Source organism: Gossypium arboreum, chromosome 1, assembly GCF_025698485.1.
Source record: "Gossypium arboreum isolate Shixiya-1 chromosome 1, ASM2569848v2, whole genome shotgun sequence".
Lineage (NCBI taxonomy): Eukaryota > Viridiplantae > Streptophyta > Magnoliopsida > Malvales > Malvaceae > Gossypium > Gossypium arboreum.
The window spans coordinates 3,565,680-3,592,444 of NC_069070.1; the positions used below are offsets into that span (position 1 = coordinate 3,565,680).

The 26,765-nt window shown below is 29.6% G+C and overlaps 2 protein-coding genes and 1 non-coding gene across 3 annotated transcripts; all 3 read right to left on the reverse strand.

The window, feature by feature from the left end:
* Window positions 1-8,660: 8,660 nt before the first annotated feature.
* Window positions 8,661-15,914, reverse strand: LOC108483141 (puromycin-sensitive aminopeptidase). Its single transcript, XM_017786365.2, has 33 exons — window positions 15,746-15,914; window positions 15,264-15,326; window positions 15,099-15,143; window positions 14,776-14,916; window positions 14,601-14,676; window positions 14,300-14,376; window positions 14,086-14,199; window positions 13,919-13,993; window positions 13,718-13,825; window positions 13,420-13,632; window positions 13,275-13,336; window positions 13,142-13,169; window positions 12,970-13,056; window positions 12,845-12,870; window positions 12,521-12,584; window positions 12,350-12,430; window positions 12,154-12,201; window positions 12,016-12,034; window positions 11,855-11,859; window positions 11,732-11,743; window positions 11,571-11,627; window positions 11,362-11,471; window positions 11,190-11,270; window positions 10,912-11,095; window positions 10,565-10,713; window positions 10,338-10,476; window positions 10,069-10,215; window positions 9,897-9,978; window positions 9,636-9,811; window positions 9,429-9,539; window positions 9,223-9,339; window positions 9,049-9,120; window positions 8,661-8,853 (listed from the first exon to the last, which is right to left on the reverse strand). The coding sequence occupies exons 1-33, from the start codon at window positions 15,821-15,823 to the stop codon at window positions 8,776-8,778; spliced, it is 2,925 nt and encodes a 974-aa protein (XP_017641854.1). The 5' UTR covers window positions 15,824-15,914; the 3' UTR covers window positions 8,661-8,775.
* Window positions 15,915-17,816: 1,902 nt separating this feature from the next.
* TRNAT-UGU (transfer RNA threonine (anticodon UGU)) lies at window positions 17,817-17,888 on the reverse strand. Its single transcript has one exon. It is a non-coding gene; the product is annotated as a tRNA-Thr (tRNA).
* Window positions 17,889-19,319: 1,431 nt separating this feature from the next.
* Window positions 19,320-22,623, reverse strand: LOC108480401 (ubiquitin-conjugating enzyme E2 5-like). The gene is made up of 6 exons (XM_017783392.2): window positions 22,449-22,623; window positions 22,285-22,364; window positions 21,900-22,014; window positions 21,710-21,762; window positions 21,472-21,600; window positions 19,320-19,710 (listed from the first exon to the last, which is right to left on the reverse strand). The coding sequence occupies exons 1-6, from the start codon at window positions 22,490-22,492 to the stop codon at window positions 19,577-19,579; spliced, it is 555 nt and encodes a 184-aa protein (XP_017638881.1). The 5' UTR covers window positions 22,493-22,623; the 3' UTR covers window positions 19,320-19,576.
* Between the last annotated feature and the right edge of the window lie 4,142 nt (window positions 22,624-26,765).

The window sequence follows — 26,765 nt, forward strand, 5'->3', positions numbered from 1 at the left end:
ATAATAAAAAAGTGAAATATTCTGTAATAAAAAAATGTGATCGTTTTTAAAAATGTTTTTTGTCAAAGGAGTGCACGTGTGCACATCCCTTACTTGGTAGCTTTCGTGCGCCTACCCACCCAAACTCCTTATAGAGGCAAAAATAAAAAAGAAAAAATTGGGTCCCATGTTCTACTCTAAAATTCTCCCCCTTTACCCGCCACTTCAACTAACTCTCACCATACCATCAATGTATTTTTTAGGGTAAATTCTCAAAATAATCACTTATATTATTATTTTGTTACAAAATAGTACTCTGTCATTAAGATGTATTATCTGCCAAATGGAAGTCCGACATGGCAGTGAAAATAAGTCTTAAATGCTAACATAGATGTTTGGTTGGGATCAGGGGCGTAGTCAGGGGGGCTGGCATGGGCCCCGGCCCCCCTAAAATATAAAATTACATTTTAGCCTCTTCAAATTTTTTAAAATTTTTAAATTAGTAAAGGTAAAATTACACTTTACCCCCCTAAAATTATAAAAATTCGATTTAATCCTTTACAAATTATAAAAATATAAACTATAAAAAATTAAAATTTCATCTGGCCCTCCCTAAAAAAATTTTCTGGCTTCGCCCCTAGTTGGGATGAGAAAAGTTGTTTTATTTATGAAAATAGAATACAAAATTTTTGGATGTCCATAGTGAATGATTTGGGTTTTAAGATAAATTTTCTTCAACTGTGTACGACTGAATCAAAATCAAAATTTTATGTATATATATGGACCACAATTGAAGTTTTATATATATAATTGTACCAAATTAAAATTCATGTATCAAATTGCATATTAAACTAAAGTTTATGTACGAGTTTGATATTTATCCTTTTCTTTTTAATATTTTACGTATACAAGTTGAACAAGCAGTTAAAAGATTAAATTATTTTTTTATATTTATATGATTTTGATGGATTATCTTTTTACTGTAATCGAATTAACTGATTTTTACCATCTTAATTTGACTTAATTGAATCAATTTCAAATAGGTGAATTTGGTCGACTAAGTTCGAATTGATTATATTTTATTTTAAAATGTAATTATAAAAATAAAATTTTATATCAATCGTTATTAATTGGTATACACTAGTACAAGTTGTTATTCGTCAAAATGGATTTAAACATATCAAAATTTTGATTCGAACAAAACTTAAATTACTCGGCATCGATTTAAGACTGGAATGGTAACCTACTATTAAAGCTACTCATGAACTGGATTGGGTTAGGTCTACGCATGATATTAACATACTTTATAATTGTTTAAGCCTGATTTGACTTGAATTATGGGTCTATAATTTGACCCAAGTCCACTTATATTTACAAAAGATTAATCAAAGTCCATTTTAGGTCTCCCATATTTATTTTTAATTTTTTAAAAATATATTAAATTTTTATACAGATTATCTTTACATTATTTTAATATTTACATTAGAGTAGTATCATATATTTAGTATATATTTATTTTTTATGTCTTATAAATTATATAATATATAAAATAACATGATATAAAGTATTATAAACTTAAAATTGGGCTGGACTCAAGTCTTAAATTTTAAACTCGAACCCAACTCATATTTAAACATACTTAATATTTTTGTCCAAACTTATTTTTTAAACCTAATACTTTTATCCGATCCACGAACAAATCTAAAATTTCAAGGATACTAAAACCTTAACATTCACCAACACAACTGCCTCATATTTAAAATAATTAAAATAATATAAATGAAGCCAATTAAGTTGATGGGATCAATTATGAATTTTAATTATTAATAATTAACCCAAAAGCCATCCTAACTAAAACCTTAACTGATTTAATCCATTGATTGAAAAACCAACCTAATGAATGAGTTCCCTAATTGAAATTACATTTATGTACATTTATGTTATTCAATTTTGATATAATTAACTATATTTCATATATCTAATCTAATTGAAATTTATTTTCTCTTAATTTAATTGACACGATTATTATTGCAATAATCAATAGCACATTTAAATGCGTATATAAATAATAAAATAAGATATTTTGTATTTAAGATTAATTTATTGAATTAATGAATTTATTTTTATATTTATATAATAAAGTTAATAATATCTATACCTTTCTCTAACTGAATGAAGCAAACTGTATTATTTTAAAAGTATTTTTATTCTTATATATTTTATATTAAAAATATATATAATGAAGTAAACTGTATTATTTTAAAAGTATTTTTATTCTTATATATTTTTATATTAAAAATATATATATACACAAAATAAGTAATAATTGATATTTAATCGAAACTCTAGCAATGATTCATTGAGTCTTAGCTTGATTGGCATAGGTATTATCAGTGGTAGAGTCAGAAAATTTTTTTTAGGGGTCGAAATTAAATTATATATTTTTACGATGGTAAAAATGCAATTTCACCATTTTAATATACTATAACTTTATAACTTTTAAAGGATTAAATTAATTTTTTATTATTTTTGGCAGGCCAAAGTGTAATTTTACCATTACTAATTTAAAATTTTATAAATTATAAATAGCCTAAATGGGAAATTTTCTATTTTAAGGGGATCAGGGACCTTCCAATCCCCTTGGCTCCGCCATTGAGTATTATTGTCAATATAAGAGGACGTGAGTTCAAATGCGCGAAACGTATTTATGAGTTAATGAGAAACTATGAATAATTTTAAGCATAATATAAAATAAAATAATTGCTTGTGACCAATTTGTTGAAAGAAGTTTAACCCTATTTTTCCCAAAAGAAGTATGATGTCTTTTAACCTTCTTTTGAGATACTTGACAAATGATTTTGCTCCAAAATTTGCTTTAAACAAATATGTAATGATTTACCCCTTTTCAAGGGGAAAATTAGATTAAGACTAAATTTTAATCTTCTTTTGACCATCTAGTTTGACCAGTTGAGTTTATGATATGCTACCTTATTAGCCCCATTCCTTTAACCACTCTCAAGGTTATTTTTTATCCGACAAACTCTCAATCTCATCATTTGCTTAGTAATAGATGAACAACCCTTTTTATTCTTACTATTTTTTTATTACGTTTACGTGTTTAGTAAGTAAATGTATGATAAATTATTTTATGTGCTATTTTTATTATATTAATTATGATTATTTTATTTATTAATAATATTTTAGTAATTTTTTATGTCATTGGTATATAACTTTGATAATATATTTTATCTCTTGAACCTTAAAATTTAGAGTTTAGGATCTAAGATTTAGGGTTTAAGGTTTGGATTTGAGTTTGGGGTTTATGTTTAAGATTTAATAGTCAAAGCTTAGGGTTTGAGATTCAGGATGAAAAATTACAAAATTATGTATCAATTATATGAAAAAATTGATGAAATGATATTAAATAATTGAAAAGAGACAATGGATAATGTGGTGAGAAGAGTCCAAAATATAGTATGATTTGTCATATATTATGTTAAATTGAATTTTCATTTAACTTTAAGATAAAATATCTAAATCGGGTTAATAACTTTGAAATGATATTAAAAAAAGATGGTGGTTTGTCAATTAAGTCTTAACTCGATTGACATGTGTATTGTTGTCAATGTAAAATGACATGAGTTAGAGTCAAACAAAAGTTCAAAAAAAAAAAAGACAATTTTAGCAATGGTTGTGTTAAGAATTTTGAGTCACTTCACTCTCAAATTTCACTAAATTTTGCAGAAAAAAATAATTAATCAAATAAGAGCTAGAAAATTTGAAAATTTTAATAGGGATTGATTGAAGTATTTTACCAATTATGATCAAATAAAATGTTATCATCTTGAGATACCAAGACTTTTATTTAAACTTTTTTAAACAAAATTTCCATCTTTTAACCCTAAAAAAATTGCAAATTTATTTCAATCTTCAATACCAATTTTCTTTAATCTTTGGGAAACCAATGCCCCTAAAGTTCCTTTCTCCATTCCCTTTTAACCCTTTTGAAGGACAGCAGAGAAAATGAAGTTGCTTTTGGAGCTACCTTTCACACTTTATATATATATATATATAATATTTTTTCTGGATTAAAATATCTTTTATATTCGTTTTACAATTTATAAAAACTAATCTTTTAGGGTTTGTTACTACTTCTCTTGATAATATTATCTTTAAAATTCGATTGTAAATTCTCCTCTTAATAATATAACGTGAGCTACTATTACGCTCAACACGCAGTGATTCATACTATAACTTCTCCCCATTGTTAAAGCACTTTTTAATTTAACTTTATGGTTAGAGTTACATCAATTAGTTAAAAGTTAAACCCTCTAATTTGCAAACCTTTATCCTATAGGGTTTCACACAATTATAGCTTTTTAGGGTTTGTGATAGTTTTTTTTTCATTTTCATACATTTATTTAGATTTGAATGTTTCTCTCAACAATATTATTTCTAAAGTTCGACCTTAATAATATAACGTGAATTACTATTATACCCACCAAGCACTTATTCATGTATATGATTTTCACTATAACTTGGGGGACTATTTAATTACTATAGCTTGTCCTAAAAGCACTTTTTACTTTAACTTTACAGTTTGAGTTACATCAATTAGTTAAAAGCTAAACCCTCTAATCTTTCAAACCATCATCCTATAGGGTTTCACACAATTATAGCCTTTTAGGGTTTGTGATAGTTCCCTTTTTTTTTTTTTCCTTTTTCATACACTTATTTAGGCTTTTCTTTTTCTTTTTTTTGCCTTGAAATTGAGTCCCCACAAGCAGTTTGGTGATGAATGATTAAAAAAACAGTATGCTTTTGGGAAAGGATATATGTAAATGAGTGTTCGATTAATTAAAACCTTGATAAAGATATATATATATTTAAGGAATGAATTGAGTTAACCAAAGTTTGAGACCAACTTTTGACCCATAAAGGCAAAAAATAAATAATGCTTGCAAAGTCCTTTAAGTTTTTACTATATATTGGGAAAGACCCTTTTAGGTCAAACAAATGTATATTTATTTAGTTTCTCTTATTACCTTTTTACTGTCTCACAATCATATTTATCTTTTTCTTCCTCTTTCATGGTTTGTTTTATGGCGGGATGATTTGAAGAGCTTTAAGGAAAACAAAGAAAAAAAAAAGAGGCATAATCATTATTTTAATCTTTAATAGTTACATATTTTTTAAATTTGGCCCTTATTTTTTTAGCTAAATTTGACTTAACTTTTTTAAAAAAGAGTTGAATTACTATTTTATAATGAAACTACTAACAAAAACGTTTAATTTTTAAAATCGGCAGGCCGAATGGCAATTCATGTTACTTCATGCTATTTTTTTTTTATTGTTTTGAATATTTTTTATAATTGTTAAATTATTTATTGACATGACATGTGAGATAAATAGTGTTATGTCAACATGAATAACATGTAGACCGTCACGTGAGTTACCACACCAATATCGTTAAAAGTTAACATTTTCATTAAACAAAGTGATTTTACACTTTTCGAAAAGTTAATAACTAATATAACCCAAAAAGAATAAGGATCAAATTGATAAAAATTAAAATGTTAGAAAACTAAAGTTATCATTATTCCAATAGTTTTTTTTTTATAGGAATACGAAGATAAGCATGAAACATGTTATTGAATATATGCAAATACGTCTATCATCTTACGTAAAATTTCTTCAAATTATTATTTTTAATTAGTATCTGAAACACACAGGAATGTGTATAATAAACACGTGATAATTAACTATATATATAATTTTTACTTATAATTTATAAAATTTTAAATTAATAATGATAAAATTATATTTTAATTCTTATAAAATAATAAAATTAATTTAATTTTTAAAAATTATAAAAATATAAACTATTAAAATAATAAAATTATATTTTTATTATCGTAAAAATATATAATTTAATTTCGATTATTTAAGAAAAAATTTCTGAACAGAAAATAGAAAATGATCCAAGAATAGGAACTGTTTGAGCTGAAGAGATGATGAAATGATGATAATGAAAGACAAGACCTTAGACCTAACTTAGGCAAGAGAAATGACTTCACAAAAGTGAATAATGGAACACATGGGGAAAATAAAGTGGACGGATGTGTAAAAAAATTTAAAAATTTAATAAATTTAATGTTATGTCATATTCTTATCGTGTTTTGATTTTTTTTTATGTGTTATATATAATATTTAAATTTGGATTTGATTGAAAGAAAAAAGAAAGTATGAGGTGACAAAGTGGGACACCTACTATTGCAAATCTTAATACTTAGATTTTTGCGTTGACCTTTTATGGTTTTTGTAGCATACATATATATAGGCCATCAGAAATAGTCTTTAAATTGCAAGTAACGGTGGGTTGTGGATCGTATTAGGGGTGTGATATTGAAAATTTTTAAATTAACGAATTTTATTTTATTATATTAATTTAATTTAAAAATTTTAAATCGAGTTGAATAAAATGAAATTGAGTAAAATTATTCAATTAAATTAAAAAATTAAACATGTTAAATTAAAATCTTGTTATAATATAACTAATTTTATGTTAGAAAATACTGATTTGAAATTAAAAACTTTTTCAAAACAAAATAATAATAAAAATATTTTAATATGATAAACTTGAATTATTAATTAACTTATTTAAATCTCAAAATTATTATTGTTTATATATTTTTAGAACTTTTAAAAATATAAATTTTAGAATTTTTATAAATATTTTGAATTTTTAAAATTATTTTGATTTTTTTTTTGTAATTTTTGTTGAGAATGACTAATTTGCTCATTTTCAAACTTGACAGTGACCAAAAGGGTATTTATTAACCTATTATTCGGATTATTCAATTTGTAAATTTAACTTGATTCGAACTCCAAACTTGAATTAATTATTTGAGTTGACTCGAATAATTTGAATAACTTGATTTGATTAACTCGAACTTCGAATTGTTTTCGATTTTTTCGAATTGAATCAAGTTTTACTCACCACTATTTTGTATAATGTGTGTTCTATTTCTTAAAAGGATAATTACACTTAAAAGGTGACTAAATTATTAATAGATTCACATTCTGATCACTTGACTTTAAAATGTTACAGAATAATTACTGAACAATATGAAAGTTTTCATTTAAGTAATTGAACTATTCGAAAGTTTTTATTTAAGTTGTTAGGTTATTAAAGTTTTTTTAAAAGTTCGGCTAGCGAATTCCAAATGATGATTTAACAATTAGTACGGTAGATCAGTACCCACTGAAGAGTAGAAAAACATGTCTTAGATCTAAATTGATCTAACGGTCAATGTCATAAATCAGAGAATAAAATTATTTAGATTTTAGCTTACGGATTTGTAATATTCAAAGTTGTTTCATGAAAAACAATAAATTGTAGAAGAAAAAAATGAAGGAAAGCTTTTAATTGGTGTAAACGTTGTGAACAAAGGACATACGACAATAATTTTAACAGGCTAGTGACTTAAATGAAAACTTTCTAAATAGTTCAATAACTATTCTATAATTTTTTAAAACTAACCATCTAAAATGTAAATAAACTAATAATTTAATGACCTTGAGAATAATTTACCTTTTATATAAATAGAAGCTTTTTCCAAAGCATGATCTCACTAAAAATCTGCTACTTGGGTGGATAGATTTGATTTCTACAAAAGTTATTAGGATAAAGGACGAGAGTATCTCTTAGACTTTATAGGAGGAGATCAAATTAATTTATTTAATGTTAAAAAATATGAAAAATATTTTTTATTTGTGATTCGAATACAAACAAATAAAAATTATTCGTAAAATTAATAAAAAAACTTCTAAAATATTAAATTGAATTTATTTAATTTTTATGTGATATAAAAATTATTTTGGTTCATTTAGTAATAGACAAATTAATCGGCCACTATAATAAAGAAACCTACCAAACACATTCACTTAAGACAAAGCCTCAAGAACTAGAATCCAAATCCTACTTTTGTTGATGTTGGATCTCAACTTAAATTATTTTAATTTAAAATATTCAATTATAAATAAATTTGAAATTAAAATATCTAAACTTAAAAATAATTAAAACTCGAAATAATCAAATAAAAAAAATTAAATTTTAAACCCAAATCAGGTAGAAACCAAAACCCATGTCAAGTTTATACCTAGTGTGAGCTAAAAATGAAAGATTATTCATTTAATCTTATTTTAAATTTATTTATATTTAATTTTACATTAAGACAAAGGAAAGGGAAGAGGGCTTTGGGGTCAGTGTCGTGTTCACGTGGCTTGGGAGCATGGGTTTAACACGTGGAGGACGACTGCTGTAATAGATATTTTCATATTTCCTTACACAAGTATGGGCATTTATTTAATGCCTAAAGCAACTAACCAAAGCCCAATTTGCAGTGCAAGTACGCAACTAAAAAACCTCACTGTGGATTGAGTTTATATGGAATGAGAGCTGGTTGGATTGGTATAAACATTTAAATATAGGACAACATTGACTCAATCGTGTTAAAGTATATTATCCTCTTATTTATGTGTAGAGAAAAAATTATGAGTAATTTTAAGTATTGAATAAAGAAATAGATATGATCATAATCTATAACGAAATTATTCGAGATAAAAAACCTTTCACTCTCACTTCCACAATACTAAAAACACACACAAAAAAACTCTAATTTATGACATAATTAAAAGCTTTATTTTGGTTTAAATATTATTTTCTTTGTCTATAACTCAATGAGCAGAGCAGCAAATGTTATTTGATACCATTTAAACAGCTGAGCTATAAAACTAAGCTAAGCTCTTTGAAGCAATCTCGAATACGTTCTCTGATAATCCATTGGCAGACATTATCGTCTCCAGTTGTTGCTGCAAAAATTGTATGCAAGTTTTTAGTGTTGTAATCCCACCCGATTGAGCACCGCAATAAAAAAATATCGATACGTTTAGAAGAATAATGAAAAATTGCATTTTCGTTTTCAAATTATGGAACAAAGTTGTAACATTGGTCACAACAACATCGTAGGCAATTACATAGGATAAAACAGCTAAGAGGTCACTTACCTTGGCTAGTGTTTGACGGCTTTCATCGAAACGCCTCCACCTTGAGAAGGCTGACACCATGCGAGAGGCCACCTACAATATCGGAAGGTAAAATGTTACTTAAGAATAGCAAAAGGAAACCGTGTATGCCATCCAGATGAGAAGTGGCCTAAGAGAAGTTGGAGTACGACAAACCTGAGGATTTAGCTTGTCAAGTTGTAGTACTATTTCACCCAAGAACTTGTAGCCGGAACCATCCTTGGCATGGAAATTCACAGGAGATCCACAAAATCCTCCGATAAGTGAGTAAACCTATATTAACAAAATAACCCACATTTAAGCAGAAGACAAAAGACACCATCATATGCTTACGCATGTGCGTAGAAAGAGTTATCGATCACCTTGTTTGGATTACAAAGGTCGAATGCTGGATGATTTAAGAGTTTGCGAACATTCTCGACGTTACCGGGAATGTTAGACATGGCTTGAAGGGCAAACCATTTGTTTACAACCTAACAAAGAACAGAAAAAAAGAAGAAGAAGAGATTATCACATATGAGAAAAGAAGTTCAAACTATGTTTTCAGTAGAGGGGAAGTGGAAATTTACCAGGTAGTTATGTTGCCACTTGGTATAGAAGTCGGCCAAAACGTCATCACGAGTTTTACCTGGTTTCTGGGAAATGGCAGACAAAGCAGCAAATTGGTCTGTCATATTTGTTGCAGTCTTGTACTCATGCAGTGCAAGCTCCGTCATCTCTGAATCTTCAAGGGAACCAAGATATGCTGGAAGTAGACAAATGTAAGACAATTAGATTATGTAAATTTTGACACATAAATTGCGCAGAAATACGTTAGAGGAAATACAAACCAAGAGCAGTATTCTTGAGGGCACGTCGGGCCATATTAGGATGGTCAAATACATACTCCTCTGAGCTTCTATTGTTCTCAACCTGTTAAAAGTGTCAAGAAGCACAAAGAAAATCAAGCCCATTTGCAAAATACGCACTAAAGATTTGTTTATATAAGTGTATATAGCATACTGTGCTTAAAAACTCAGATTTTAGTTGTGAGGCAAGCTCCTTTCTAATGAAGGTTCGAACAGCATAAACAGCATCAGGATCAGCAACTTCCATCAGATCCATTATTTCCCCTTCACCGGGGAGAGTTATTGCTTTTGCGATGAATTCCTGATAACAAGAGGCAGTTAAACATAAACTGTATGTTGGTTTCCATATATTGCACACGTCAACACTCGCTGATTTAAACAATACAGATTTCATATTTTCCAGTAAGGGAACTATCATCATACCTTATCCAAGATTGGATCACAAAGTATGCTTTTGAGACCTTGAACAAATTTGGGATTCAAGGTCAATGGTTTGCTTTGTTGGAAATCAGCAACTAAGCTGAGCATGAGCTTCCTTGCCAGCACCTGTCCGGACTCCCAGCTATAAAAAAAAAAAAAATCAAATGAACAAATCTAATATAATCCTCGATTATTAGATAACAAGTATTCATGCTTTCAGAAAGACCAACCGATTAAACTCATCCGAATCATGAGCGAGAAGGAAAAATAGGTCACTGTCGGAGAGATCAGATTCAAGACGGATAGGAGCACTATAACCTCGCAGTAGAGATGGAATTGGCCGCTCGAATATATCACAAAACACAAATTCTTCTTCTTTCTGCTCAGAAACAACGAAAGAAAAGAAAATCAGGAAGAACATAAAGACATGCAACAGTCATGCTAACTAATAACCCCCTATGTGTCAATATGGTTTGATTCTAGTCATGGTCTTTTGTTCTCAAAGATGTTTAGACAATCTAAAGAAGTGTAAGTTCCTAGAGATAAAAGATGGAGCACGAGAGGATTTTCAAATGACCTTAGTTACTCGAAGAACAGTGCTGAGGACTGGTTGATTGTTGCTTGCAACAGACTGCAATGTCCCATCGTGATACACGGAAGATAGAGGCATGTCCTTTCCACTTGAATCCAGTAGACCAACAGCTACTGGAATGAACATCGGTTCTTTAACAGGTTGCCCAGGAGTTGGGGGAACCTCTTGACTGTGAAATTGCCGAAACAAGCATAAAACTCAGCAGCAAGATATTTATGCCAAAATCGATGCTCTTACTTGCAACAATATTCAAGTTTGTATACCTAAACTTCAAAGAAAAAGTATGGGCCTCAGCATTATAGGATGAAGTAACTTTTACTACAGGAGTCCCAGCTTGTGAATACCTGAGAGTTTCAAAAGTATTAAGTATCAAAACTATAAAATACCGAAGTAACTTTAAATAATAATAAAGAAAAGAAGATGACTGATCCATACCATAGCAAGAAGTTAGCAAAATCCGCACCATTTGCATCTTTCATGGCAGCAAAGAAGTCTTCGCAAGTTACTGCTTGCCCGTCATGCCTTTTAAAGTAAAGATCCATACCCTGAACATGAACAAATCATATTAATAAATCTGCCCAGGATAAGCAACTTTACATATATATACACTTAAATTTGAGACTCAAACATTCTTTAAATTTGACCTTTCGGAACCCTTGAGTTCCTAGGAGTGTTTTGTACATCCTGACAACTTCAGCTCCCTGGAAAGTTGAATCATAAGTAAAATCCATTGATACATCAACATAGCTCTTTACCGCAAATACAGAGTCATAAACAAGAGAGAATCTGGTTAAGATTTTCAAACCTTTTCATAAACCTGTGGAAAAGAAAACAAAAAGACCAAGAAAAAAAGTAGAAAAATTAGATGCCTCGTCAAATAAAACAGTAAACAAGAAAAAATATGCAAATGCAAGTAGCTAGGGCTTACCGTCACTGCAGTTGTTGATAACCCCATGTTTGATTCAAATAAAACAAGATCACGTGACAAAAACAAACGTTCACATTAAAAAGGTATATGAATTATATCTATAAGAGGAAACTGATCCATGGACCAATTACGAAATTGTACTATATATAACAAAAACTTGCCTGTGTAGAAGTTGTCCATCTGTCAAAGGAAAAAAGCAGGCAAAAGTTAACATAACTCGGAAGCAAAAACTTTAAAGAGTGAACAATCACGTGAAAACTTAAAGAAAATGATAATAAATAATGGAGATGCTTTAACACCTTAATGTAAGAATATGGCCTAACCGGATGAGCCATGGGACCAGCATCCTGAACAATTGGAATCGGAGGAAAGTCAGCACTTAAGTAGGTCACACACACACTGAAGTATCTATTTGTAGATTTCCCAGTAGTTGCAACATAATCACTCGTTTAACTGGATATGTGGTCACTACAAAGTTGTGCAAGAAAAATTAACCTGTGGGAATTGATAATTCCGAAGCTTTGAAACATCGGCAATCCTCTTCACTGTACGGCTTCCCATGTCAGATGAAAATTCCTACCAGCAACACAAAATTAATTACAACCAACAACCCGATTATGTTGCAATGAGGCTACATTTTTAATCTTGGTAATTGAAGAATAGTACCTGGTCACGGAACACAGTGAGGCCCTCCTTCAAGCTGAGCTGAAACCAATCCCGGCAAGTCACTCTGCAGTATTTCAGCTGATGTTATACTGAACTTTGTTTATCCTCGTAGTTTTAAATAGATTTAACATTGATAAACAAGTCTTCAGAATAACATATAATTCAACTACCTTCATCAATGAACCCCGCAGCAAAGTAAACATAAAATATATATATTAAAACATCATGTAATGACGAAGAAGACATATATGACAGATCAGAATTGAAAAACAAATCATTAAACAGTAAAGATCAACAATGAGCCTAAATGGGAAATAAACTGACCTGTTGCCAGTCCAGTTGTGAAAATACTGCAAGAAAGCAAGGAATAAAATCAAATGAGAACAAATCAAATCCATAAATAACATATTTGAAAAAGGACATCCTCAAAATTTATATCCACAACAAACCTCGTGACCAATAACACCCAAAATTGCAGCATAATCAGCATCTGAAGCAGTTTCAGGAGAAGCCAAAACAAGCTTTGAATTGAAAATCTAAGGCATGCAATAGAAACATACTTCAATAAGATGAACAGTAAATAAATTTAAATGGTTTGACCAGATAAGCCAGAAGTCATACATTCAGACTCTTGTTTTCCATGGCTCCCCTGCGTAAGGAAAGAACAAAGCAGGTTGGCATTGACAGAGATGAAAATTGCATATAACTAAGAAAAAAGCAAAGAACAATCTTGTTTGAGAAGAATGCATCTTACATGTTGAAATCAGGAACAGCGACAACATTGAAAAGATCCAGGTCATACTCAAGACCAAAAACCTACAAGAGAATAAGATTTTAAATGAAGAGATCAAATAATCTCAATACCACAATAAGAACAATGTAAGGATAAAAAGACGGACATCTTCATCCCACTTCATAGCTGCTTTAAGTGAATACATGGCATGTGCAGTCTTGGGTACATCTTGTGCTGGGGTCCAGATCCTTAGAGCCACTTTTCGGCCAGAGCGGGTGACAAATGTGTCATCTCTGCTCTCCAATTGGCCAGCTACTAAGGCAAACAAGTAACATGGCTTCTTAAAGGGATCTTCCCATACAGCATAATGTTTGCCACCCTGCAACAATCCAGAAAAATAACAATGAGCAACAGTCTCAACTCCCAATAAACAAAAAGAGACTACCATAAAAGGTGAAGCTTGCCTCAAGGGTTCCTTGCTCTATGAGATTTCCATTAGATAACAATACAGGATACAGTAACTTATCAGCTTCGATACGGCATGTGTATTTCGCCATTATATCAGGACGGTCCTGTTCACACGGTAATCATGTCAACAAGGCATAAAACAGATTCACACATCGAAAAGAAAATAATAAAATCCAATATATGTTTCAATATCTTACTTGATAAAATGTAATTTTCCTGAAACCCTCAGCTTCACATTGTGTACAGAAATTCCCAGACGACTTGTAGAGCCCCTAGAGTGAGAAATTAAAATTTACAACATGGGCATTAGGGCAAAAATACCACACATTACGGAACCAAAACAATAATAACAATAATGCCTCACCTCCAATGAAGTGTTGTTCTGAGGTTGTATCTCAGTATCAATTTCCAAAGTAAATTTGCCTTGTGGTGGTGATGGAAGTGTCAAATGTCGTAAGTCTAAATGATAATCTCCCTCCTGCCAATGGCAAATGAGCATAATAAAACAATGTATCTTCAGAGCTGTTTCAATAATTAGGCCACGAAGCCTACTTTGAGAAATGTAATAAACGATATACCTTCAGTTCCTTGCCATCAACCTTGATTGAAATTAGCTTCAGATCTACCCCATCCAAAACCAATGGAGCAGAAGAACCTGTTCTACAAAATACATTAGTATGACATAAAGAATAATGAAAAAAAAAAGTGTTTATCAACATAAAACTTTAAGAACTAGATTCTCATGAAGAAAAATACAGAGCCAAGTTGTAAATTTCCCCTTAGTGAGAATGAAATTTCTTGCCAACATTGTCAAAAACAGAGAAATATTTTAATAATGATAATTCAAGTATTAGGAGCAAAGTATAATGATTACAATACCTTCAACACGGGGGAACACAGTTATTTTTGAAGCAACAATTGTTTTCTCCTCACCCAATGAAAATCTCAAATCCACCTGAAATGCTATTTTCATAAGTACAAGGAAGCACAAGCAAATGCCATATAAAAAGGTTCAGAACCCTAGCTGGAGTATTGAACTAGTTACAATTTATACCGTGTCAAAGTAGTAGTCAGGGGACTTGTAGTCCTTAAGAAAGATTTCTTTAGGTGCATCCATTTCGGATTCTTCAACTCGCTTAGGTAAAGGTTCCGTTGCAACTGAACAAATCAGCCTTCTGCTGGTTTCTCTTGTCCTCTGAAACAATTTACCCAAAATAACAGAAGTAACCATAAGAGGCCACATCATATTTGATGATAGAAATCCATGGAAACTTTAATAAGACCATACAAATATGAGCCTTCCAATAAAAGCATACATGTAAGCATGTCTCAGTTTAACAGAGCAAACATGGTTAGATGCAAAACATAGCAACTTACATAAGGCGAAGAATGTGGAAACCTGTAATTTCTTCTGTGCGTGGCCTAAAAAAATACAGCAAGAAAACTTTCAGCCATAAATGCACGATGGCGAGATAAAAATTATTATTCCGAAAAAATGGAACCCCAGTATGTTATATTAGATAACTAACAAAATGCACAAACCTCTAGAGCCGAGAAACACCTATACCCAGATATACTCTTCACTGAACAGACACTCCTTTTAACCTGAAGCAGCAAAGTAAACAACAGAAAAATATTTAATCCAATCCATCCAGCCAAAACTGGCAATTTCACAATCACCCTTCTTGCCAGTCATAGCATACAACAATTTGCATATGCAGAAGCCAACATGTAAAGAAGCTGTGCAATGTGTACAAGTGATATTCATTTCTAAGTTTTGAAGAAAATAAACTTCACTCTGATGAAAATTTAAAAAAAAAAAAAAACACTACAATTTATAGGGGAGCATAAGAACAAATATGTCACTGAATCCCACAAAACAAAACAATATATATTTCCTAACTATCCAACATCATTTCATAATCTTGAAATCTAATCATAGACTTTCAATGGCAAAAAACTCAAAACCATAGAAGCAAACAAAGAGATATTCATAAAGGAGAAAATGAGCAGTGGATAATCACAGGAGCAGAAGAGATCAAACCCAAAAGACTGGTCCTTGCCAAACACGAACTTTTGCAAGGAAAAATCAACCGGGCCATTCAAAAAATCAAAATAAATACCCCCTCTATATATACCGTTTTAACTACGACAAAAAAGTAATAATAATAAACTACCAACTTTAATCCCCAAAAGTGTTTCTTTAGATGAAATAATAAATACCCAGAGTGGCTAAAACCCTAAATCAGAAAACAACTCAGAAGAGAAAAACAGAGCACAAACAGGAGAGGGGGTTCTTATAAAAGGATAAATATATTATGTTATCATAATATGGATAAAACATAAAAAATATGGACAAGAAAATTCAATGAAAATGGTAAATAAAAAATAAATAAAACTGGTAACTGAGAAATATATATATGCTTCAAAAAAATGGATTAAAATCGGAAGAAAATGGATTTTACCAAATGATAGATCAGATGGAAAGGAAAAACAGAGGATTTCTGGAAGTGTGGGAACCAAAGAGATTGATTGGTGACACACAAACAAGGTAGTATTACTATTTATTCTATTTTTATTTTTTTTACTTTGCTATAATAATTTAATTAAAATTTACGTGTAATTTTATTATTGGTTGATAGTAGACTAGATTTGTTCGTTTTTAACGTAAGAGGATCTAAGATTAGACGATTAAAAAAAGAGCTTAAATGGGTTTGACCAAAATTTTTGAGGTTTTAGGGCTGTGATAATGTTGGGTCTTGATTAAAGGGGCCCAACTAAATAGCTAAGCTTTAAATAAAAAGGTCAAATCACTTTTTTAGTCCTCATTTTCGCAACTTTTCTCACATTTGCGTCTGAACTTGGTAGTTGTTACCACATTGAGACCTGAACTTTATTTTATCCAAATTGAGCCCTAAGCTTGGCAATTGTTCTTATATTCCGGCTTAAACTTTGTTTTTATCCAATTTAGACCTTAAAAACACTAAAGTTACCTCGAAACTCGAATTGTTCTCGAATATTTTGATGTAATAAATTAAAAATTATTAAAATCAATAAAGTTACCTTTTAATTAACCTTGAGGAAGAATGAAAATTTTGATAAAAAAAATTAAATAAATATAAACACTTTATTGAAACGAAAAATAATTTATTGTTAATAGCATAACAAAAAGGGTTGCGAAATGTTCTGCTTTGGGTCGTGACTTGCAAAGAATATTGCCTATTCTTTTTATTTATTTATTTATTTTTTTGGAGGGGTTGTAAATTTGATTGATAATATATAATTGAGTGAAAGAGATGAGAAATGAGAAAGGTAAAAATAATTTGTTCATAGTAGAAAATTTTATTTATAAACAGAATTGATTAAGTATTTAAGTTAAATATATGATTACGGTAATTAAGGTATGAAATTAAGGAATTTGTAATGATATTCATAATCGTAATAGAAAAGATTGGTAAATCGATTTTATTTATTAATTTATGTAGCATGCTTTAATATATGCTTTTGTTTTTGAAATTTATTATTTAATAAATTAAAATTATTTTTATTGTAATTGTAGATAGAAATTTTGGTAAGTAAAAAAAAAATTCTAATTCAATTAACTACATGTATTTTCTTTGTTTAAATTATTTTATAGCATCTCTAATAAAAATTAATCAATTAGAGGATTGAAAAACTAAAATTAGGACTAAAAATTCTATATGTTTTAGTTAACCAAGTACAATGCATTGGTTGAATGGTAATTATAAGTGACAAAATTAGGTAAAATTATAATGTAAATATAATTATTTGATTTCAAAATTAGTCATGTTGGTGTAACCTATGAATTGTCATATAGGAAAAATAATATTTATTTAAAACAAAAATTTAAAGTAATTAAAAATGTTAAATACTAATAGACTCCACTAATTATAATATTAAAAATTTGAAATGTTAAGCAATCAATGGTGCCACTTGTCAGTATCAGAATTATCTAAAAACTTTCCAAAATTGCCAGTTGAATGAAAAAGAATCATAATTAAGATACTGACTTGTGTTTTTTAATTATTTTTGCAATATCTTAAAAATAGACTTCATTTCCTTATTAAGGACATTTGCCCCCACGCAGGGTCGAACTACGGACCTTCAGTTTACAAGACTGACGCTCTACCACTGAGCTATAAGGACTTCGTTGACCTTAACAAAACATAATCAATTAAAAATCCAGGTATCAGAACCCAACATTCAAGGCCCAAGTTGGTACCTAAGGCTTTTTTTTATCCAATTAGGAACTTAAACTTAGCTTTAAGATTCAATTTGGCACCTAAAGTTTATTTTTGTCAAATTAGACACTTAAACCTTTTGGTCCAAATTAGTACTTGCAATAAATGACTTATTTGAACCAATTTGGACTATGAAGCCAAGTTCATGTACTAATTTGAATAAAAAAACCAAGTTCAAGTACTTATCAGATCAAAGAAAAGTTTAGGTATTAAATTGAACATTGAGTCAAATTTAGGTACCTAACTAGATAATAAAAGAAACTTTTAAGTACTAATTTTAACTTGTTATACCTCCATGCTTTTGGACTAGTGATAACATGAGAAATGACTGAAAAGACTCCCGTGAATGACTCCTCCACTCTAGCATTTGGAGGGTCACTAGGTTACCAATGTCTCGAGAAGCCTACTTCCACCCTACCTTCCGTTTTCCTCTGAAGAATCCTAATTGCTCATCCTTGCAGATGAGCTATCAACTGCCTCCGAGATGGCCTTGTCTACTGACCTTCCTAAACAAGCCACCCTTTCCTCATAGCACCCGCTATTTTATTGAGAACATGACTCTTGGACCACCAAATTCCACCTAAACGTAACAACCATGAACTGCCACTTAGAAGGAATGACAGAATGAGTTATATGACAGACATCCTTCACATGCGCAATGATGACAAGACATCCTTCTCATGCACAATGATGACAACACCTCCAATTACAGAACCTCCACTGTATATGCCATCTAACACGACGAAGAAATGATCACCTTTAAGCATTCTAGCTTCTATATTACGCTTAGCACTCACCTTTACTTCTTTGTTCACTTTCTTCTTCCAACTCTCCGCCCTGTAGGATGAACTGGCCTTCCAACACTACCACATCCTTTTTACCCACACTATTGTTGATACTCGCGTCAATATAAGCTTAAAATCAAGTGCAATTACCAAAATATATGTTTCCCAAAGAAATAATAACAATCAATAAATATTTTATTTAATTCTAACATCCGCAATACTCGCTCAATTTCTCCAGTTCTAAGTGGGGACCTCTTTCTTTACCAAAATATATAAAAATCGGTAAGACCCCTCCAACTTGCAAAAGAATACAGGGTAATGGGTTGCTTATCCACCGCCAAGTCCAATCATTTTATCAAAACCAGACAATTTCTAGTCCAAACCAAGTGCCATGCCAGTGGTTTTTCACTATCAATATGAAAAAAGTGCACAAGACAATGAGGTGTAAGATGAAATCTGTAGCCACACACCAGATCAGATTATGAAAGGCGTGGACCTTTTTTCCCTAGGAAACAAAATGTAGCAAAGATTTGATCAAAGATGTACCTGCATTTTCATGTGTGAACATGAGCTTCTCACATGTATTAAAGTTAATTTGATTTGATGCAAATTGCAAACTGTGGATGAATATTTTTCAAATGTTGAAACAGCAAGTGGGATTTTTTATTTACACATCATCATCCATTGAAAATAAAGACACAAAGAGGGTTGGGGGGCAGGAATTTTCCATAACCCCCCACAAGTTGTTTGTCAGGTTTTAAATTATGTACAACATAAGGGAATTTTTTCTCTAAAGGCACATATCAGCTTAAGGGTCAGCTTTTCCAGCTATTTCCTCGTCATCCGAGGCAGCATATTCGTCATCGCTTAGTTCTTCATCACTGGACTTCTCTTCAGGGACTGCTCCAATGTCTTCTGGCTTGGCATACTTCTCACAATACTCTGAAATGCCAAAAAAATACAAAAACCATACATTGAAAGGACGCATGTTGCAATAGAAGTAAACTTGCTTATCATGCTTTGAAAGAACAATGAATTGCAACGCCGGTAAACCCTTTAAAGCGGTTGTCACGGTTTGTCAGTCCTAATGTATTAAAAATGTGAGAAAGTAGGTGAAATGGAATGACCACAACAAATAGGTCAAGTGGGTCTATCTATTGCCAGCTACCATTTATCTACTTGGACTGAAAATGGCCTATTATTAAAGCATCATCTCCCATTTCCAAATACAAATACGTCAGAAATCTCATATAGTCTATAACCCAATATAAGAAAAGTAGCCAAAAATGCAAACAAAGGACAGCCAATGGTAATAGATAACAAGCTTAAACTTCAACTCTCTCTCTAAGTATTGATAACAAGTTTGCCATGAATATAAAAGAAAAAAAAAAAGGATCTCTCCAAACCCTTAAGGAATATTTTTCCTATATTGATCAATGCTGGGTTCATTCTTGTTCCTCTTATAGTTATGACTAAGAGTTAATTCAATCATATATGAAGTTACAGACAACCAAACCATTGGAAATGATCTTTACAATTCCAGAGTACTTAACTCACATTATGCACCATATCTGCATCCCTCTAAGCCAGTAGAAGATGAAGTAAAATGTTTTCCACATGGTTCAAAGAGATTAAACGCATCCTAAATTTCAATTTGCATCATGACTATCCTAAAGTGATATTGCAAATAACTTAAAACACGAAACAGAAACAGAACAAAAGTTTCTTCCACTTATAGCAAGGATATGATAACTCGAAAAGAAAAGCAAAATAGCAAATGGTCCATAAGCATCCTTTAAAATGGCATGTATGGACAAGTCAAAAAAGTGGTGCAAATGGCTGGAGAACAGATAAGAAGGAGTTGTGAATACAAAACAAAGAAATGTGGAAAAAGTACTATGGAGGCCCTTGTACTAAGAGTCAGATTGTATTTTGCCTCCTTTACTCAAAAAAGGGTAAAGTAATCCTTGTACATTAGATCAAAGAGTAAATTAGTCATTTCTATTAAAAGTTTCATCCATTTTTACTTTTAAAAACTGGCTTAGCTGACAAAATAACTAAACAGTTACACGTTGTGTGCCACTTGTACCTCCTTTTGATGTACAAGGACCAATTTTTTGCAGTAGAAATCAATAGAATTTTTAACAGAAAGGCCAGTTTGTTATTTGATCTAATGTACAATGACTAATTTGCTCTTTGTTTTAGTAGAAGAGGCAAAATGCAATTTGACTCCTAGTACAGGGGCCTCCATGGTACTTTTACCAAGAAATGTTACTATAGTACAGGTGATCTTCAAACATCGAGAACTGCTACCAATATCAACCTTTTTCAACTAAATGGAATAAAACATGTGAAAAACAATATCGTGATGCCAAGGCATTTAGAAACAAAAACTACAACCGGTTTAGACTAAGATGAAATCAATTGTCGGTGCTGCACTGTTGCCCATTTTAGACTGATGCTAAAGTTCAAGATTGTTGACAACTCAAAAAAATGGCCACTAGTGAGTACAAAGTAAATAGGGAAGTAATTGAATGCCACTTGATAAAACAATTTACGCACTCAAATCATTAAGATTGACATGGCCATAATTGGCTTCATTAAAGCACGAAATCCGAATAAATACCTTAACTTTAGTGCTAAGAATTCTAATGAAAAAGAAATTACACAAACAAAATATAAAAGCTTGAGCAGAAATGCTACCTTTCACTCTTTGTTCATAAGATGTACGATCACGCATCATAAGTGCAGCAGCTTCTCCATTCAATGGATCCGATGGATTGGGATATAAAAGAAGTTGAGGAAGGAACACTTCAAACACATTCACCAAATCTGGAGTCGAACATAAAGGCGAAAAACAAATACATAATTGATTGTCAAGTTCCAAGAGTATATTATTAATTGCACCATGAAGAAAACCAAAATTTTTTTAGAAATTTACCAAACATGGGGCTCCAAGTTTGATTAATGACATCCAAACAAACTGAACCAGACCTGATAAATCAATTTAATGATAAATAGAACATTTTTTTAAAGTGTTAAAAACCAGTTACTTCATACAAGTTAATACTACAAATATGGAAAAAAGTTAACATTCAAAAAAGAAAAAAAAAACAAAAACAAAAACTAACATTTCATCAACATTTGGGTGGTAGATCTTGTTTATAAAGCCAATTGATGGAGATTTATAAGGATAAGCATCTGGAAGTTCCACCCTTATCTTCCACACACCACCATGATAAGGACCTGTCATGTATGAATAATTAAAAAAAAATGATAATCAACCTTATTTAGAACCAAAAATCTATAAACAAACCTCATCATCATTCAGAAAAATTCAATGAACTATAAACACAAAATGGGCAACTCATATATAAGAAGCCAATAAGTACCGAAGATGGTGATAGATGTTAATCCTTTTCAAAATATCAAAATCATCAAAACTTCAAAATCCCAATAACAATAACAGAACATGTAAAAAAAAGGGGGGAAAAAGGGTAAAGAAATAATATTTACTATCTTTTGGTCCATTGAATTCAACATAAAATTCTTGCATGCCATCGTTGATCATCTCCACCTTATAATCACTCATCATCCTATAAAAAAACCCAAAAAATTAAGTAAAACAAAAAAGACAAACTTCTGTTGAAGATTATTTTTTTTTAAAACGGGGGATTTACAGTTTCATCAAGTCCATCTCTCGGCGTTTGCTTGGAGAAGACATTTTTTTTTCTTAGAGAAAAGAGGAAACCAAATGAGAAGAGAAGAGAAATGGGATTTCTTCACAAAGAAACGCAACCCCCAAAAGTGGTTTAGACATCAATGAATGAATCCAGGACTTCATTTATATATATGTGTGTAGTCACCGCCGTAATGCAGTAATTTTTTTCTTTTAACGAAGAAAGGAAGCAAATTTTGATTTTTTTATGGGTAAATTACAACTGATGCCATTAAATTATTAGTAAAATTATATTTTAGTAACTCAACTTTAAAAAGTTACAAAAGTGTTATTGAACTAGCTGAAAGTTTTTTTCTTAAATCGTTGGGTTGTTAAGCTTTTTTTTTTAAGTTCGATTAGCGAGTTCCAAGTAATGATTTGAGGATCGATACTATGGATCAGTTATCCATCAACGAGTAGAAGAACATACCTTATATCTAAGTATATCTGACAATCAGTATCAGAGATCAGAGAATAAAGAAGTTTGAATTTTGGTTAACAGATTTGTGATGTTCAAAGTTATTTTATGAAAAAAATTGAATTGTAGTAGAGAAGGGAATGTGAGCTTTTGATTGGTGCAGGTAATGCAAAGAGAGAAGGTTATACAACAACGATTTTAATAATCAAATGACTTAAATTAGAGTCTTTTAATAGTTTGGTGACCATTTTGTAACTTTTTGAAGTTGAGTGATCAAACCCAAAACTTAAACTTATTAATAGTTTAGTGACTTTGGGTGTAGTTCACCCTTTATTTTTTTATTTTAATTTTGGTTAAATTTTGCTATTAATCACTGTACTTTAATTTGGTCAATTTAGTCCCTGTGTTTTTCAAGTTTTAAATTTTCAAAATTCACCAAACTATAACTATTAAATTTATCAAGTTAAGTTTTACTATTTTGTAAAATCTGGGGTGCCAAACATATCATCATATATATAATGTTTAGAGAGGAATTAAATTCGTAATTTTACAAAGTATAAGGACTAATATTGAATTTTTAGAGAGGATGTTAGTTTTTCTTTTCTTTTCTTTTGAAAGGTATTATTTAAATTTTCTTCTCTTTCACATAACACGGCATCGTTATAAAAATAATGTTGAAGAGAAGTAAGACGTGAACCTGACTTGAAATTAATATATTCTTTCACATATTATTTGTTTGTTTATGATTATTGGAATAATTAATAACTTTAAAAATTCAGTTATCTCCATAATTTTCTTCCACCATTTTTACTTTTAATTTAAACCTCATAAATATTATTTTCTTTAATTTAAGTCAAAATTTGGTATTGCCGATTGAGTATTAGTTCGATTGGTATAAGTATTATTGTTAATACAGTCAGACGTGAGTTTGAGGGCGTTAAAACGCATTATCCTCCCATTTATAGGTTGGGTAAGGACTATGAGTAGTTTTAGGTATTGTGTCAAAAATAACAGACATGATCAGAACCTGTAATTAGATTATTAAAAAAAAATGTCAAAATTTGATATTTGATGAGAAAATATTTGTATTAATTAAAATGAAAAAAGTTAGAATGAAGAAAAAAAATAAATATCAAATGACATCATTATCAATGTTGTTGATATTCAAATACTTAAATTTTACTATATGTAGGTTATGGGTAGAGGTACTCATGGGTCGAGCCAAGTTTAAGTATAATGTTAACATACTTTATGCTTGCCCGAGATCGGCTCGGTCTAAAATCTGAGCCTAAATTTTTGTCCAAACTAGTCAATATTTACAAAAACCTAACTCATGCTATTTCATGCCCGCCCATATTATTTTTAAAATTTTTTATTTTATTTTAATATTTAATAATTTTATATAATTCTTATTTATTAATTTTTTTATATAGTCATTTTAATCTTTTTTTAATGTTTACATTAGAGTAGTATTATATATTTAATATAAATTTTTTTTATGTATTCTAAATTACATAATATATAAAAATAATATAATATAAAATATTATAAACTTAAAACCGGTTTGGCCGAGCCCAGGCCTTGAATGTTCAAGCATGAGCCCGACCCATATTTTAAATGGGCATAATTTTTTTGCTCAAGCCTATTTTTCGGGCCTAATATCTTTGCCCAAAACCCTCCCGAATTTCAGGCAGGCCATCGGGCCTGGGCATGTAGCCCGACCCATGAACAAGTCTAGTTATGAGTTTAGTATTTATACTCTAATTTAGTCAGTTTTAATTTTTATATTTTTGAATTTTGAAATATCAGTTTTAATTCAAAACACTAACTGCTAAATTCAATAATTTTCAAAATCTTATACAACAAATATATTATCACACATGTAATGTCATGTAAACTTACTATTTCCACACAATACTTATAAAATAACATGTTTATTTATATAATAGATTTAATGACCACCGTTTAAGTTATAATTAAAATTTCGAGATTCAAAAAATATTGAAATTAAAATGAATAAATTGGTAAATAGGATTAAATTCACAAATTACGGATAGTATGAGATTAATAATCGAATTTGACCACTAACAAGTATAGGTCATCACTAAAATTTTAAAATTCAAAAAGTACATCAAGAAAAAAAATGATCAAATTAGAGTATAAAGATTTAAGTCTAGTTTGATAAACCATCGAGAAAATTAATATTTTCAACGATTTAATAATTTATCCATACTCGATAATCTAAAATTAAAACAACTCAGTAAAATTTTGAATAAAAAATGTGAAAAATATTGAGTAGATAATAGCTACTTATCACTTAATGGATAATATTTTCAATTAATTCAAATTTATTTTTATTTGTTTTAATATTATATTATCCTATGAAAACTTTACATTTAAATTTATTTTTTGTTTAGAATATGATAAAATGTTCAAAAATTGAGGATAAAATGTAGAATATATTTTTATAATTTAAAATCTATATTTATCAAATAACCTAATTATATTCCGTAATTAATTTTAAAAATAATCAATCAAATTTTATAACTTAAATTCAATACTTAAATTTTCAGCACTTAATTTTTTAGTTTATCAAACAATACTCGACTCCACAATTTACATCTAGGGGTGAAACTAGAATTTTTTATCGGGAGGGACAAAAAGTAAATTATAAATGTTTGGGGTTAAATACATTTTTACCACTATATTAACTTATAATCTTACTATTTTTTAAAGGACTAAACCAACCACCCCAGTGGCGGAGCCAATGGGGGCAGACAGGGCCCAACCCCCTAAAATAAAAAAAATTCCATTTAGATTCATCTATAATTTATAAAATTTTAAATTAGTAATGATAAATTTACACTTTGAACTTCAAAAAATAATAAAAATTTGATTTAATCATTAAAAATGATAAAGATACATATTATTAAAATGGTGAAATTGTATTTTTACTATCGTAAAAATATACAATTTAATTTCGACCCAAAAAAAATTTTATAGCTTCGCACCTGACCCACCCTACTAACTCCACCAATGTTTACATAGAATATACAAACTAGTATAAAAATTGACCTTAGGCAATAGATTTTGAAATTAGGCAAAATGATTAAAATTCTTTCTACTGATAAAAGTGAGTTAGTTAATAATTTATTGAGCTTAATACATAACGATATAAGTGGATCAATGAAAATATAAGTTACAGTTGATTTTCAATATTTCTTTACTTTTATTGATGACTTCAATAAATATGAATAATTAGAAAAAAAAAAGTGATAAAAGATCTGATTAAAACAATATAGGAAGGTTCAATTAAAATAATTTAAAAATTAAATGCATAGTAATTATTTAATTTAAATAAGATTTTAAGATAAGATGAAGAAGGGAAAGATAGGAATAACATTGATTGGAGCATCAATATTCCACATGGCTTGTATTTGAACATTCTTTAATATCTTTTATATATATATATTTATAAATAAATGAGAAGTATTCACTTTAATTGGTATATGATTAATATTTTAATAATTTAATTATTAATTTTTAAATATATTTTTAATTAATATGGATGTAATTTTTTAATTGATTTAAAATATTATTTATATTAATATATATTTAACGGTTAATTTTTTTATATAAAATAAATTGTTTAAAATTTTAATTTATATCAAAATTAATATTCAAAATTTATCTGGATGAAATATAAAATATAACGATTAAATTATTGAAATATTAATCGTAATTTACTTAAGGATTTAAGTTGATTCGTATATATAAATAAATATTGGAATGCATCTTTTCACGTCACCTTATTTAAAAGTTTAAATAATATTGAAGAAGTGATCATGAGGATGAGAAAGC

What these genes read in the sequence shown, in the direction of transcription:
- LOC108483141 (XM_017786365.2), bottom strand. Translation starts at nt 15,823, where the DNA reads ATGGCCCGGTTGATTTTTCCTTGCAAAAGTTCGTGTTTGGCAAGGACC. An exon ending in ACTTTTTCTTTGAAGTTTAG is followed by an intron (nt 11,096 to 11,189) that starts GTATACAAACTT and finishes GCAATTTCACAG; the next exon opens with TCAAGAGGTTCCCCCAACTC. An exon ending in TTGACAAGCTAAATCCTCAG is followed by an intron (nt 9,121 to 9,222) that starts GTTTGTCGTACT and finishes CCGATATTGTAG; the next exon opens with GTGGCCTCTCGCATGGTGTC.
- LOC108480401 (XM_017783392.2), bottom strand. Translation starts at nt 22,492, where the DNA reads ATGTCTTCTCCAAGCAAACGCCGAGAGATGGACTTGATGAAACT. An exon ending in ATTCAATGGACCAAAAGATA is followed by an intron (nt 22,015 to 22,284) that starts GTAAATATTATT and finishes CATACATGACAG; the next exon opens with GTCCTTATCATGGTGGTGTG. An exon ending in AACTTGGAGCCCCATGTTTG is followed by an intron (nt 21,601 to 21,709) that starts GTAAATTTCTAA and finishes GTTCGACTCCAG; the next exon opens with ATTTGGTGAATGTGTTTGAA.